We start from the raw sequence: 15,585 nt of genomic DNA, 5'->3' as shown, positions 1-15,585 counted from the left end.
TTTTATTTAAAAAAAAAAAAAAAATGCATGTGTCTAAGTTAATGTCAAATACAAACGCACGTAGAAAGTGGGTATATAGTAGGATGCCCTTGAGTTGATTATGAAAAGTTTTTCTGTAAGGGATATTAAGTCAGAAGTCAAAGAGCGCAGTGGTACGACTCGTCGTGGGGCTTTAATTCAGTAAAGACAAGTTCTGCGGAGGGATCCGGGGCCTCGATGAAGACAAAACGCTTTCCTCGGGGAGGAAATTCATAGTTCAAGGATCAAAACATGCGAACTCCAGTACAAAGTTTAAGACAGGCTTCAGTGGTAAGCCTGCCCTAGTGACCAGTCATAAGCCAAAAATACACTACTCAACGCTTTAATTTGTGTTTTTAAAAAAAGTGCAGATATTCAAAATAACTTTAAAACTCTTGAGATTGGATGTCTTTGCTACTGTTGGCTTCACGCAGAGTCTTGGTTTTCTTCGGGAGTAGTTGGGCCTGGATGTTTGGAAGAACACCTCCTTCAGAAATTGTGACTCCACCTAGAAGCGTGTTCAGCTCGTCGTCGTTCCTTACAGCCAGCTGGATGTGTCTGGGAGCGATGCGAAGCTTTTTGTTGTCCCTGCTCGCGTTTCCCGCCAGTTCCAGGACCTCTGCGCATAGGTACTCCAGAACGGCTGTAAGGTACACAGCTGCTCCGTTACCGATCCTGTGGGCATAGTTGCCCTTTCTCAGGAGGCGTGCGATACGACCAACTGGAAACTGAAGACCTGCCCTGACTGAACGAGACACAGGCAACTTGGTCTTGGCAGCTGCGATGGTTTTCTTTCCACGTCCAGACATGATGCAAATCTGTACTAACATTAATATAACATAAAATTAGTGTTTAGTGAGTTTTGCAACAGCATCACGAGTTAGAAACTAGCGCTAAAGACATAACCGTTAACCACACTGAACAATGTATAAATTCAGAGTGTGGGTTACCTTTCAGTAGTAGTTGAGCTGTACCGGGGCTGTTTAGCAAACCACATAAAGTTGATAGACGGCCGAGAATGTTTTATATTGTTAATTTATAATGAAATTCACCTGAGCAATCACTTTAGTTCAGCAGTTGGACGAGAATAGTTAATTAAAGCTAGTGGCAGGAGACTTTTAAAATGCATCAGCTAAATTAACTTAAGACTTTGAATTTAGGCCGAATTACACATTTAAATAAAAAAACAATAAAAATGTAAATGACATTTACAATTAAGTTGTTTTATTTATTTTTCTTCTTTAAACATATATGCCATGTGTTCCATATAATCTGCACAAATTTGTCGATGTGTAAAACATTCTGCGGAAACGTTTGCTGTGCTTTTTGTAGAAGTCCGCAAGACATGCACAACGCAAACGCTGCTGTCACGTTATTGCATTGAAAGTGGATGGCAGGTCACCGAGTCACGTGACAACTAGTCATATGACCGCCGTGTACACAACATTAGCTTTGCGTGACGCGTGCAGTACAATTTTGGCATGACGGTAACGGAGTTCGTACTATGTTTGGTCTTTATGGCCATTTCAGCAAACCAGTTCAGAATCCCTCCACACGAAGAGGTGGCGAGGATGGCACGGTTTGTCATTAACCAGTGTGACTGGGCCTCGATGGCCACGATCTCCACGCATGACCCGGTGAAAGGACAGCCCTTCTCAAACGCTTTCGCAATCAGCGACGGGCCAGTGGGCTACGGGACGGGAACTCCATACATGTACCTTACACGTATGGAGATCTCCGTGCAGGATTTACAGGTGAGGACACAAAGCATCGTATTATCAAAGGAACAGAGCTAGACAGTTAGATACGATAATGTAGGCAGTGCTTCAGCAAGACGGCAGTCGCATGAAATGAAGTAAAACGATTCCATACTTCTTTTTTTTTTTGTAGAAATCTAAATGTTTGATACAAGATAGTCAGACTGTTCACACCACTGTATCGCGTGAAGGAAATGATTAGAAACTAATCCTCTAGCAGAATGCCATTTCTAACAAAGCCCACGATTTATTCAGAAAGATTGGCGAAAAGTACATTGGCCGTTGTGACCACCACACAAAGACCCACAAGTATGTGGACTGCCAGCCACATTTCAGAGTTCTATGTAAACATAAAATATATAGTGCATACCGTCTTTTGTACAAGCTGAGTTAGCTAAATGAGTTGGCTAAATTAGGCGGTGACCATGACGCAGCGGATTTTTCCCCTTAACTGGTATTATCTGCGCTCGCGTTACCAGAGCAACCGGCACGTAATTCACGTTACCCGCTGACATAAACAGCTTTTAGCATTTGTTACTTTAACTTTGTGTAGTAGTGCGGCTGCCCCCCCCCCCCCAAAAAAAAAACCCCGTAAGAGGATTGTAATATGTATTAGGTTCATTAAAATGTTTGTTAAAAATAATAATTAACCAATTAATGGGTTAATTACTAAGCCAATATATTTTGTGATGTAATTAAGAGTTAAGGTAATATTCCATTAACACTAAACGACTTTTTGGGAAATCGGGTTGCTGTGGTGGTTAATTAAAGTCTTGTGTGCAATATAAGTGCAGTATAAGCTTTTTCCTGCTCCTGTGATATATAAAACATAAGCCCACTGCAAAATGGCGAACTCGCGGTCCTGCAGTCCACAAATGCGTGTGCACGCAAGGAATGCGAGGTTGTAGGGTGCCCCACTTTTCATTACGACAATCAAAGGTATACGCGACCTTTAGCGAGGACATCAATGATGCGGGCTCAGAAACGGTCTATTATAAAACATTCCGTGCAATACAGGACCACTCGAGTGCATGATTTTGTCAGGCACTCTGAGTTTAATGGCAGAAAAGAAAATATTTAAATGCGAGTTTAATGCATTAAATGCTGTTAATTTATTATTAGCTAATAAGTAGGGCAAGCGCTACAGTCAAAACAGCAGGCAGCATCAAGCAACTGCGATATGTGAGACTTTGAGGAGTACCAAGAGGCTTAGGTGCCATTTGGGATTAGGCGATTGAAGAGCCAACAGGCTGCAAATGACTCCTGGGTCTAATTGAAGTCATTCTATATAGTCTTTGAAACAGTGTTATTGTGCATTATTGTGAAGTGCTGAAAAGGACTCCACAACAAGTCAGAATGTGTGTTCCACAGGTGAATCCCCAGGCCTCCATGTCTGTGTCGCTGGCCCAGACTCCCTTCTGTAAGCATCGTGGCTATGACCCACAGAGCCCCCTGTGTGCACATATCATCCTTTCTGGCTCCGTGGAAGAGGTAAAAAAAAAAAAAAAAAAAAGAGAAGGAAAACATACCCAGTTTTTAAACAGCCATAATTCGAAACCAGCTCTTACATTGCTGTCCTGCTTTTAGGGTTGCCAAAGATACTGTTGCACTTTTTACAAGCTTTCCCAGGACCTCTAGACATTCTGATGTCTCACATCAAAGTGACGACCACAAGGGTTAATACTAATGCTCTTGAGTCTCTGATTATACTTTTCTTTCCTATTCATTTATAATATCTGTAGTGTATTTTATCACAGGTTAGAGTAGTGATTCATATTAACGGGCATTGCAAAGTTACTTCCTGTACAAGCAACAAATTCAAAGTTATTAAGTACATATCTGTAAAGTAAGGCTGTAGATTAATTGCAACATGAAAATGACACCACATGAACACCAGCAAGCCTGCATTTACTGAAGTGGTTTAAAAACTTTTTTTTTTTAAAACAAAATCCACAAAACTGGTTAGGATCAAGATTCCATATGTTTTTAAAATCCAGATGGGTTGTGTGATTGTCACCTACCAGAACTCCATCTGTATTGTGTTTAGGTGAACGGGACAGAGGCTGATGTAGCAAAGAAAGTGCTCTTCAGTAGGCATCCTGAGATGAGTGACTGGCCAGTGGACCACAACTGGTTCTTTGCTAAAATGAACATCACCCAGGTTTGGGTGCTGGACTACTTTGGCGGTGTGAAGATGGTGTCGCCTGAGGACTATTATAAGGCTACTCCATATAAGAAGCACCATTGTAAGTGAATTCCTGTTATTGAAAGGATTTGTTGTCCACTTGGACATCCTAGTGGCAGATCAGCTACACTGAAATTGTTTATGCTTTAAAAAGAGAGGTCTCCATGCTGGCAGTGTAACCTTGATTTTATACATACCCAGTGTGAAGGGCTTGTCACTACCAAAGCTTTTATTTACATCATCCTTTTATTTATGCCACTGGTCACTACAGTATGGTATTACACCAGTATTGCAAAATAATCATGAGTTAGCAAAATTTGACAATATTTCTCTCAACCAGACATAATATAGTATGTATTCTGCCTAAACGCCAGTCATTTCAATCTTGTCTTTATTGCAACACCCCATATATACTCCACTGCTTGCTCATATCTACAGATGGTCGATATAATTAAAATATTCTTATTACATTTGTAATGTTTCATTTCACAGTTTTGTGTCTACATGTTAAACCCAACTTCTTTTTTTTAACTAGGACTTGTTGTTCAGCAGTCCTGATTAAGAAGACTTCAATAGATCAGTGGGTCTTTTCAGAAGTGGCTCCCATTAAGGGCACAGTATTTGGTTAAATGTGTGCTTTTTTCAGTTTGAGTAATGTACTTGCATTTTACTGAAGGCTCTGTGAAGTACATGAGCAAATGGTATTTTTATACATATGTTTTATATGCATATATATTTTTAAACAATGCAATTTAATGCAATTCCAACTTTAGCAAGAATTTGATACGTATTTGTACACGTATAGGGCTAACATGGTTGGCCTTAATCCTAATATGTTTGTTCAACTGGATAAGTTGACCTGTGATCAATTTTTTGCATTTTGTATGTGATTCTTTTTCTAGCAAGACTTTGCATTATGCCTCATTTGGTGTTTATAGATCTAGCAACGTCTGTTTCATTCAGTGACTCTGGTTTTCTTACAGATTCTCACATGTATTTTTGTTTAAAAAAGTGTTAGAGTGAAAATGTTTGTCAGACTGGGACAGCAGGTGTATTGGAATAAAGTTTTAACTGATTCAGATAAACCACACTGTCGTGTTTTGTTTTGTTTTCTTTTACATGTATTATACGCCTTTAATCAGCACGGAGAAGCCATTTTGTTGGTGGCGATGAGTAAAAGTTCACTGTCGTGGGTCGCTGCTCTGTGCTGCACCATACCTTTACCATATTTTCACATAGTGTAGTTCACAGGCAATGAAAGTGGAGTAAGCTTTTTAAACTCTACAAAAGGAAAAGGTTTAAAGGTGTGAAGGCTGCGTAGGGAGACCCCTCAGCTGCTTTGCTCTTCTCGTGACCCTTGTTGCTCACAATGTCGGCTACCCTCCCTTCCAGTGCCATCTCACAACAGCACAGGAGGGGCTCAGAAAGCAGGCCACAAACCTTTAGGCAGCCATGTCGTGTGGAGGTGGGGGTGGGGTGGGGTGGGGGGGGGGCATCTGCATTACCAGGTGGAGCTCAGAGGAGCCACTTCCTGTCACTAGACGGAGCTCAGAGCTTCAAAGAGGCTGTCACGTCACCGAAGCTTACCACACAACAGAGTACAGAAGTTATTCGCCATCGCTCCCCTGCACCTGAGCACCTAAACATCTAATTTTGGACTATCCGTGGTAGGACTGTTCATGCTAAAAATACTGTTCTGGACAACTAGTGCAGACATTGACTGTAGTGGGGATATCTGACTCGGAAGCATGAGGCTTCAAAAGGCCTGCGTGTTAGTGCTACTGATCACTCAGATTTCTCTAGTCTCAGCAGGTAAGACCTTTTGTTTGCTATTGCCACTGGTAAAAAAAAAATTTGCTTCCTTTTGGTTTTATCTAAATTGTTATTTAGTTTTACCTTTCCTCAGTATGAGATTTATTAAAAAGTGCAGAAAAGAAATAGAAGCAGGGTTAATGGGCTCCTTTACTGTGACGCTCAAGACAGCCATCTTTGTTGAAATTCAGCTGGTGTCTGTTGAACGTTTAAAAAAAGATTATCCAATTTGATCTAAAAAATCAAGAAAATGGACAAATGTGTTCTTTTTTCATGTCAATAATTAGGACAGAGATGAAACCTCTCAACACCGTCATGTTTAAACCTATACTTGAATGCATTTGCTTCTTTTTTTTGGTTGGTTTTGCGTGTAAAAGCAATTAGAGCCTTGTCAAGTAGTTTGTGAGGGCCTTGACTCTTTCTGATGGCCAAATTAAGACATCTTGTGTTGTTTATGAATGGATATGCACTTGTGTTTGAATTTCTGGAGGTTATCTTGAAATTGTTTTCTTTCTTTTCCTCTAACAACCTATTTAGAATTTTGCATCTAATAGGGAAATACATTCAAAATGAATTGATTAAACCCTACAATATCTTTTTATTTTATTTAATTTTTTTGCGAAGTACATTGCAATGATTACTGTGTCTGACAACTCCAGCTGTTTCAAATCTCAATCTTTGGAGTGTTGTTGCTTTTTGTATATAAACAATCATCTTTTGGGTGTAAAATAGTCAAACGTAGATTAGGTATGCAATTTTTATGAACGCCACAAAATGTAATACGTTTACTGATCTTAACAACATAATTATTGTGCATTATGAACTTGTGTAAACTGAAAATTAAATATTTTGAATAGATAATTCAACTAAGATTCATGTTGAAGGGATTTTATGTTTTCGCTCCCCCAATAAGACCCATCAGTTATATACATTCAGTTTTATTTTCAGCCCTGACTGCTTAGGAGCAGCACTAAATCTGTATACATATTCTCAAACTTTTCTCAGTGTCTTTCTTAAACTTGCACAAGTAATACAGATTATTACACTTTTTTAATGATTGCCTTAATTGGTTAATGTGTAACATTATGTCTCATGCCAAAGTACCTTGTCTCTAAAATGGATGTGTAAATCTACAAATAGTACTTTATTGTGATTGTGTAATAATAACACTAAAGTTGTTATTATTATTATTATTATTATTATTATTATTATTATCAGTATCATTGACAGTTAGACTCACTGACACAGTGGCATGGTCAAAATGTTCTTTCTGAAAATGCACAACTCCCCTTTCTAATTGAAATGTATTTGTTCATATACAGATTAATACTAGAAGAGTAGGAGTAGCTCAGTGGTTAGGTCCATGACTTGTAATTGGAAGGTTGCTTGTTCAAGCCCCACCACTGCCAAGTTGCCACCGTTGGGCCCCTGAGCAAGGCCCTTAACCCTCAGTTGCTCAAGTTGTACTCAATCATAATTGTAAGTCGCTTTGGATAAAAAGCGTCAGCTAAATGTAAATTTACAAGAACTTCAGGGGACTGAGAGGTGTTTACATGTGTCAATAGCTGCTTTAAGCTATTGCCCACTTTCAGAGAATGCCAAGTCAAAAAAAAGAGAGAACCTATTTCATTTCTTATATGACATTCTAAAAATCCTTTCGTTTTTGTCTGGAAGGTCACAGAACAGAACCACAAAACACATTTTATATTCTAGCAAAATGTGTACAGAGTAGATTAAACAGATGCAGCAATACAAACATCTACACCTATGTTGCAGGTCTAAACATGAATTTGGCTATATATGTACTTGATGATGGTTGGTAGCGCATATTGAAGTTTTGAATGGCTATTTGTTCAGGATTACTTTCATGCAAAAAATAAAACGTAAACAAATAAAATGAATATGAGAAAATTACACTGAACCCAATTTAACCAAATGGGTCCTAGCATTCTTTCGCACATAGCAAACTCTTTGAACGGCTAACTAAAACTACAGAAATTGTGACACAGTGATGCAGTGCTTTTGCAAACCATGAAGCTCCCCAATTATAAACCACAGTAGCATAATAAGAAACAAAAGCTTTGGAATCTTTAGTCACAGTCATCCGTGCTCTCTGCTTCAAACTGCATCACTGTTGGGACTATTTGTGTTGCTGTGTCCAGAGAAAGCCCGCTAAGTGACACTTTCCACCTGATCTGAGGCCAGTCTTGAGGTTTCTCATAAATGGTGCAGGATAGGCTTTGGGTAGAAGAAGCTGGTCGTGGATTAGCCTTAAGACAAGACCTCTACTGTCCTTACTCACAGAGGAACTCTGTAGGAGGGCTCTTTTTCCATCTGCAACCATGAATAAAACATGTATTGAGCTGGTGTTACTGCTATCTTAAAAGAAAAGGTCAATCACAAATATGGGAATCATGTTTCTACAGGGGTTTGAAAAGGTATGCACCTCTGTCAGAATTATAAGACATGTTTCCAGTCAATGTTTATTTTCAACACACACACACACACAAACACACACACACACACACACACACACACACACACACACACACACAGACAGAGAAAGAAAGAAAGAAAGAAAGAGAGAGAGACAGGGTAAGATAAATTACACGCGTAATGCATAGCTGGTTTTTTTTTTTTTTTCCAGTAGTTTTCCGATAATAGATTTTTGCTTGCAAATATTTTTGGTAGATGATCAACATAGTAATGGAAACATCAGATCAACAAGGGTTTGCCATCTGAAATGACTACTCCTTAATAAAAATAACGAAACACAAAAACCCCAGAAAATGAATGCACATTGCTTACCTTTAAGATTAACCCTACAAAGGTCCTGCTAGCAACACAAATGATGTGTGTAGATGTCCTTGACATAATATGGCAACCCGATAATGTTTAAAGAAATACACATGAGGAAGAGGGGAGAGCGATTAAAAATCTTTCTTGATGGCCTAAAAACAATCACAGGATCTACTTTAAGTTTTCAATTTAAGTGATCAACTTAATTCGTAGCATTAGCATTAAAACTGATAATCATGAATCCATTGCTATCAGTTACAAAATCCAGTGGTACAAACCATTTCAGTATAGTCACAGAGATAGATGGGTGGACGAAAGCTTGATATGTCTTTGGCCACTTTTTTTTCCGCAGCAGAAAGGGTTTTAAGATACTCAAAGAAAGGTCTAGCAGAATGGCGATGTGAATGTGATTAATCCATTCTGCAATAAATATTACTGGCTTAATATTTTTTTCATATGTAAAACAGAATGCCAAATATGACAGTAGCGACTCTGAAGATAAAAGAAAGTCAGATGCCCTATTAGTGATGTATTTATATCCTATATCATTTTAAATGCTGTTTTTTTGTACTTGTAGATCATTTAAAATACAGTGTAAAATAGCAATACCAGTGTGACTTGCATAATTTCCTTCATGTACTCATCCTCTGTGCCAATTACACGACAGAGCTGTCTTTCTATTAATATCTTTCTAAGTTTCCTATATTTAGGAAAATGTCATTTTTGATCTGTGGGTGTTGCAATGTCAGTTTACAGTCAATGACATCATTCAATTTTCATTTTCTATAAATCACCCTCAGTTTATGTTAAAATTCCAACAGTATGATGATCAATGTCTCAGAAACAGATATAAGAAGGAGAAAAAGTCTTCATACCAAAGGTCACACCTCTTGGACAGACCTCATCAGATTTCATATTATTCTTGATTCTGGTTATTTTTCACAAATATATGGGTTTTAAAGTTGCAAAGTGCACTGTTCAAAAGAACAAAAATGACAAAAGAACAAAAATGGTAATTTTTCATTTTACACACACATTTTAATAAAACTAACCATCCAAATATGATCAAAATCCAACAAATTGGAATAATGGTCTAAATATGTTAAACTAATAGTCTAAATATGCAAAACTTAAATTAACTTAGCTAATTACATGCATAACAATAACCAAATGTTTCAAAATTGTCTTTGTACATGTGGTAAAGGCACATATGAAGATGATGAACATGAACGTGAAAGCCACTGAGCTTCCTGTGTCTGATAGGAGACCTATCTAAAGTAGCCTCACCAAATGAGAAAGCTCACATAAAATGACATTATGGTGGTTTCCTCATACATGCTCCCATCTCGCTCCTCTACCTCAGCATCTCAGTAGCTCTGACAGTGAGAAGAAACTACTGTGAATGCACAAGTAAAGAGCCTTGAGCCAGTATGGCAGTCTAAAAGCATTTCCTTTTAAAGCTGTTTTCTAAAGTTGTTTATGTTACTTTTTGTCGTACGTTAAGATGGTCTCTCAAAAGTAATAAAATCATTTAAAAAATGTTATTGCGACATGGTATTTGCTTCTGGTGGGGCATTCAACATCCTACAACAAAAGCATTCTGACACCAGTGAGGTTTATGAGGCTGAATCTTGGCACAAGAACTTTAACAGGTGCAGTTAATTATTGAAACCCTTTAAATCTTTTTAACTTAAACTGAAGTGCTGATAATTAGTGACCATTTAAAATTCCAATCACGTGAAAACGCAACATTTTAAGGTTGACATAAAAAAGTTATATTTTCTTATTAAATTATTCTTACAGATAACCCACAAAATTATTTATTATAAAGTATCTAATTTCAGTAGTACCCCTTAATAATGAAATTCTTATACATTTTCATTTACATTTACGGCATTTGGCAGATGCTCTTATCCAGAGCGACTAACAAAAGTGCTTTGTCATTTACCCATAGCCAGCGTCCTAGCCAGTACAGTAGGTTAGAGTATAAGATACCATTGAACTAGAATACTGTTGAAATACAGGAATCAATACTGATGCCTAGAAGTGCAAAACACATAAGCTCTATAACACACAACATTAAGTACAATAAACAATGAAAGTACAATATACCCTACAGTAATAGCTGTCATTCAGTATTGTATGCCACTGTTTTTCTGTTCCCCTACGTGGGTTTAACAAGTTTAGACGTATAAGCATTATTTGCTCTTAAGGCTTCTTGAAAAAGGTTAAGTTAACCACACCAGTAGACCACTGTGGTTGGTTGAAAGGAAGGTATAATCTTGACCACAACCTATACAGACAGAGCCATCCCAAGCAAAGCGATGCAAAACACAGCAAGTCAGTCAAAAGTGCACCTACAGCTAATGATCATGTGGACCTGTCAGTGACATTACATGTAACGATCACAAGGTATGTTTAAACAACCAAACTAAGACACAGGTGATGGCCTGCATTCTGGAACCCTTCCGTGCATGCCACATGTGGCCGCATGATAGTCTATCAGGGTGGACGGTGAGGAAGCTTATCAGTTCAGTGCAACATTGCCAGACCTGTCACAGAAGGAATCAGCTCTTCATGGACAAGGACAGATAAGGGTGAAACCACAGACACGCCAGTGGTGCACCTTCATAGATCAGGTCAGAAAAGTGGGAGTAGGGCTGCTCACATGAAAGAAGATATCTGACATCAAGGTGTGGTTTGGTAATCGTGTTGCTGCATTGCATAATATACATAGCTCTGACTACGATTGCCATAGAAGAACTAGACTGTGGCTTGTGTCTCTGAAAAAGCATCTGAGCACACAGCTTGTTGTGCCCTGCAGCCTTCCTACTCTAATATAACACACTCAGTCCAATGCAGAGTCCTCACAAGCATCTTATGCAGCCAGGAGCACAGGAATAGGGATCTGAACTCTGGAGGGAGATAGATCTTTAAGAGCAGACTTGCGTATACCTGACATCAATTGTCTATGATGGCACAGTCAGTTTGGCTCTTTCAAGATGCTGCTAAAGAAACTCCTTTGTATCCTGAATACTTTCTCCAACAATGCAAATGTTGCTAACTGGAAGCAACTACCGTATCGTTTTATGTAGCTGTTATTTTTGGGAGAACTATTTAATGTAGTGGCAGGTGTGTAAAAAAGATGTAATGTTCACAAGTACCATTAATATCATAAAATACGCTTAAATGTAGACTGGACCAAATTCTGTATCTCATTCTTGAATCTTCCTTATTCATTCTCCTCTGTAATTAAATCACAAATAAATTATGGTTGTTGGATACCCAGATGTAATCAGATCTGAAAATGGATCTTTAGGGACGTTTTAAGGAAGCTGATGGTAGGTTTGTGTGATAGGGACAAGACAGAATGAGGAAGCAGACTCTGGAATCCTCAATGCACAAATGCATATAGTCATTCCAGCCTGCTTTACGTATTTTCCATATTTTCCATGTGTTTGTTCAGACAAAGAATAAATGTATGATTATACACTTATATACAACTAAAAGGTAGGGACCTCTCACACACAAAATGTAAAAATTACATAAATTAATAAATAAAAAAATCGATAAAACACAAAACAAACATCTAAGACGTCACAGGTTACAACTTTTTCCAATGACACTGCTGTGGAAAAAGAGACTATATATATTTACTGTGGTAGCAGCAACAACAACAACAACACAGACCTAGACAAATCATCTTAATAACTTCACAAGATTGTTATCTGTGCATGAGCAGTAAGTCACACCTTTTGAAGACCCTTTTTATGCTCTGCATCGTGTGACACTGCTATCTTCAAAAATTCACCTTCATGTGAGCGTAGGTGTATGTTGTAAATATGTCCCACATGAGCCTTCCTCCTCCTTCCTACCCTCTCTCTCTGTCTCTCAAACACACACACACACACACACATACACACACACAGTCAGTTACACCAGCTTACCTCGGAGAGAGCGATGCAGCTGAGGAAACCACTGAACTAGAAACTGTGAGTCTCACCAACCGCAAAAGAGTTGGTGGATCTTACACACCACTTACACATGCTTGAACCTTGCCTGTGTGTGAGTCAGGTTGTGCCACATTTCATGGGTATATTGTGTATACATTAATGGATTTAATTATGTTTACTGTCTGTTTGAAAGCAGCTCCTATTCCATGTTGATATTTAAGAAATAAGGAGTAAAGAAAAAATTATCTTGTTTAATTTCGAGGAGGAATATTTTAAGTGTTTGCCCACAGATAAAAAGCAAAACAAACAAAACTAATTCTATCACATATATTCTTGCATACAGTCATACACTTAACGCGTGCCAGTTTACAAAACAGGCAGTGTAGGCACTGGTCTATGGGCCCCGCCTCTTTTAGAGGCCCTGTGACAGTGGATTAAAAAAATCGTATTAGGAGATAATTAGATTTCGACTGCCTAGGGGCCTCCACAGGGTTTATTATTAACTGCATTTAACCTTGAATTACAAAATCACATTCCAAAATACTCATGGAGAATTAATTTGTAGTTTTATAGTCAGAATTTCTAGTTTGTTGTATAACACACCCACACAACAAAAGTTCTTCATATATGAATATATAATGTTTAACAGTTTTAGTTTATGCAATTGAGAGAGTAAAATATCATGATTATTGAAAACTTGTGTGATTGCTCTTTCTCACAGAGGGGAACTTTCTCTACGACCCCAAATTCTGCTACATCCTAGATGTGTTCCTCTTAAGCTATGGCATCATAATCACGGGCCTGTTTCTGCGGGAGAGAGTGAGTTCACACTCCTTTACCAATATATTCTTTTCAAAAATATACACCTTAGAACAGCTTTCTAACATTTTCAAATATTCATCTGACACACTGATTTTTCTTTTCCAGTTTCACTGAAAATTTAAAACAATAGTGGAAGATGTTAGGCTAACACCTACATTAGCATCTTTGTTTTCTTATGTCAGTGAGACTATGCACATTTCCAAAATATTTTTGTTAGTAGATCTATAGATTGCAAAAGTTGTTATTTGACTTGGTCAGTAGCCTTATTATTTATGGACAAGTCAGAAGCCTTTGACTGATACTCAAAAAAACAAATCCAGACATTAAGCTACAGGAGCTAAATTAGATTAATATAGAATAAAACAAATTACCTACATTTGAGTATTTTTGTTTTTTTTTACCAGTACAGGAAGCCAAAAACTAAAAGTCTGGATGATTCTGACTATCAGGTAAGTATTTTCCACTCCTAGACATCAGACTAACTGCTGTGTTCATTGCAAGCCGTTAATCATATTTTATATAATTTTTAAGGTACTAAGAGAGGGAAACCAAATCACTTATGACAGATTGAGACAGAGAGATGCTGAAGGTGGACGTGCCCATGGGGTGAGTGGGTTGAAATAGTTTTTCACTGATTGAACGGTTAACCTGAATGCCATTTTGCTATCCAACATCAGAGTGTGTGTGTGTGTGTGTGTATATATATATATATATATATATATATATATATATATATATATATATAATGCATGTGACAGTCAAACTGAATTTTAGTACCAATTTCTAACTGAAGAATCCAACTATGTTGATATTCACTCTGTGTTACTACATACAGCGTCGCAGACCGCAAGAGGACACATACACGGTAAGGACCCCTCTCAACAGTTCATTACCGTAACCTTTTCTAATTGTGAGACAGTTGCGAGAATGTGAGGGGGGGAGGGAGGAAAAACAAACAAAAAAAGATTTCCTGGTATTGGCTACTACATAAACACATTTCACACAGGTTTAACTGAAAACCTTATTAATGTGTTAACGTTTTCATTTACAGCCTCTGCAGAAAAAGCCAGAGGACCCATACAGAGAGATCCAAGTTAAGAAGGATGTACGTTTGATTTCTCAAATTTTCTGAACATTAGTTGAATTGTTTAATGCCCATAATACTAGAATGACTGTGGAATGGTTTGCTGAAACTGAGAGTTTAGAAAGTTGGGGATTTAGAATATGCAGACAGACATTTCCAACAGGGTGTTTGGGAAAACATATTTAGAGTAACGGGCATTTTATTGCTCTCCACAGCGTCGACAGGATCAGGTGTACCAGGTGAGCAAATGCCATGTTCTCACTATCCCACTTTTATTGGAACAGGAAAAATTATATTTAAAACAAAATATGGCTTAATAATGAATATAATTTTTTTTCGCTGTCTACCCCAGGGTCTGAGTTCTGCTTCTAAGGACACCTACGATTCTCTGCACATGCAACCTCTGCCTCCACGTCGCTAACATGTTAAGCAGTGTTCATTTGTAACAAGTTCAATCTTGCATTCCAAGTTTCACTGCTGAAGAATGTGGAGTCTCTTACTTACCTGTATAATAAATCAATCCCCAATTTACTGTTACTTCGAAAACACCATTTAGCTTTGTCCGTTCAGTTGTATTGAGTTGATTTGAGACTTCTGGTAATGTATGGACAACAAAGATGAGAATGTCTACTACCATGTGGAAGAAATCGACTGATGTTAGAATTCTAAACTGCCCCTCAAAGCATTTTTTTCAACTTATCTAATTCAGTAATGTTTTTAACAGATCAACTTCAAAACGAATTTTAAGCAACTTTGCAACTGTACTTAAATGTTGAAAACAGAAAAAAATATGTATACCAATACATGCTTGAGTAGAACAGCTTCTTACAGCTCATGTAGCAGAATGTCAGGGGCGGCGCTGTTCTGGTTTCATGTGGTCTATGGCAACCCATATGACAACATATCTAGCAAAACCAATGTATGAGCACCAACAAAGGAGGGCATGAAAAGGTTTCCATTTAGCTCTAGCCGTAGTGTGTGCACACACCAATCAGCTACTGTGCTGTGATGAGGATCAGGCAAGGAATGACTTATTTGGCTTTTACAGATTTCTTTTTTTTGTAAGTGATGCTGATATACTGAGAATTTCTGTACATTTGATGTGAAACTGCTTTATTTTTCATAATGTATAAAAAAAAATATATCCCTCTGTGC

General features: G+C 37.9%; 3 protein-coding genes across 6 annotated transcripts; 2 read left to right on the top strand and 1 right to left on the bottom strand.

Annotated features, from left to right (window-relative positions):
• Positions 1–139: 139 nt before the first annotated feature.
• LOC113576955 (late histone H2A.2.2) lies at positions 140–12,525 on the bottom strand. Of its 3 annotated transcripts, none has more exons than XM_035535054.1 (2): positions 12,519–12,525; positions 140–836 (listed from the first exon to the last, which is right to left on the bottom strand). In XM_035535054.1, the coding sequence occupies exon 2, from the start codon at positions 825–827 to the stop codon at positions 405–407; it is 423 nt and encodes a 140-aa protein (XP_035390947.1). In that variant the 5' UTR covers positions 828–836; positions 12,519–12,525; the 3' UTR covers positions 140–404. The 3 variants fall into 3 exon arrangements, with proteins under 3 accessions (XP_035390947.1, XP_026865154.2, XP_026865162.2); XM_027009353.2 differs by lacking the exon at positions 12,519–12,525 and adding an exon at positions 969–1,381 and having other exon boundaries at positions 140–841; XM_027009361.2 differs by lacking the exon at positions 12,519–12,525 and adding an exon at positions 969–1,381.
• On the top strand, positions 1,438–5,050 carry creg1 (cellular repressor of E1A-stimulated genes 1). 2 transcript variants are annotated; one of them, XM_027009341.2, is made up of 4 exons: positions 1,439–1,772; positions 3,147–3,266; positions 3,823–4,021; positions 4,496–5,050. In XM_027009341.2, coding segments are annotated over exons 1-4 (594 nt in total). In that variant the 5' UTR covers positions 1,439–1,499; the 3' UTR covers positions 4,498–5,050. The 2 variants fall into 2 exon arrangements, with proteins under 2 accessions (XP_035390946.1, XP_026865142.2); XM_035535053.1 differs by having other exon boundaries at positions 1,438–1,772; positions 3,823–5,050.
• Positions 5,509–15,565, top strand: cd247 (CD247 molecule). Its single transcript, XM_027009779.2, has 8 exons — positions 5,509–5,772; positions 13,246–13,343; positions 13,751–13,795; positions 13,878–13,952; positions 14,182–14,211; positions 14,398–14,451; positions 14,646–14,669; positions 14,783–15,565. Exons 1-8 carry the CDS (start codon positions 5,709–5,711, stop codon positions 14,849–14,851), a joined length of 459 nt encoding a protein of 152 aa, XP_026865580.1. The 5' UTR covers positions 5,509–5,708; the 3' UTR covers positions 14,852–15,565.
• Positions 15,566–15,585: the final 20 nt, after the last annotated feature.

The sequence above is a fragment of the Electrophorus electricus genome, chromosome 16 (genome assembly GCF_013358815.1).
Source record: "Electrophorus electricus isolate fEleEle1 chromosome 16, fEleEle1.pri, whole genome shotgun sequence".
Lineage (NCBI taxonomy): Eukaryota > Metazoa > Chordata > Actinopteri > Gymnotiformes > Gymnotidae > Electrophorus > Electrophorus electricus.
Note: the sequence above shows the minus strand (reverse complement) of the source record. Positions and strands in the feature narration are given on the sequence as shown.

Coding starts and splice junctions, on each gene's coding strand:
- LOC113576955 (XM_035535054.1), bottom strand. CDS start 827: ATGTCTGGACGTGGAAAGAAAACCATCGCAGCTGCCAAGACCAAGTTG.
- creg1 (XM_035535053.1), top strand. CDS start 1,500: ATGACGGTAACGGAGTTCGTACTATGTTTGGTCTTTATGGCCATTTCA. Junction 1,773..3,146: donor TCTCCGTGCAGGATTTACAG/GTGAGGACACAA, acceptor TGTGTTCCACAG/GTGAATCCCCAGGCCTCCAT. Junction 3,267..3,822: donor TTTCTGGCTCCGTGGAAGAG/GTAAAAAAAAAA, acceptor TATTGTGTTTAG/GTGAACGGGACAGAGGCTGA.
- cd247 (XM_027009779.2), top strand. CDS start 5,709: ATGAGGCTTCAAAAGGCCTGCGTGTTAGTGCTACTGATCACTCAGATT. Junction 5,773..13,245: donor GATTTCTCTAGTCTCAGCAG/GTAAGACCTTTT, acceptor TCTTTCTCACAG/AGGGGAACTTTCTCTACGAC. Junction 13,344..13,750: donor GCCTGTTTCTGCGGGAGAGA/GTGAGTTCACAC, acceptor TTTTTTTACCAG/TACAGGAAGCCAAAAACTAA.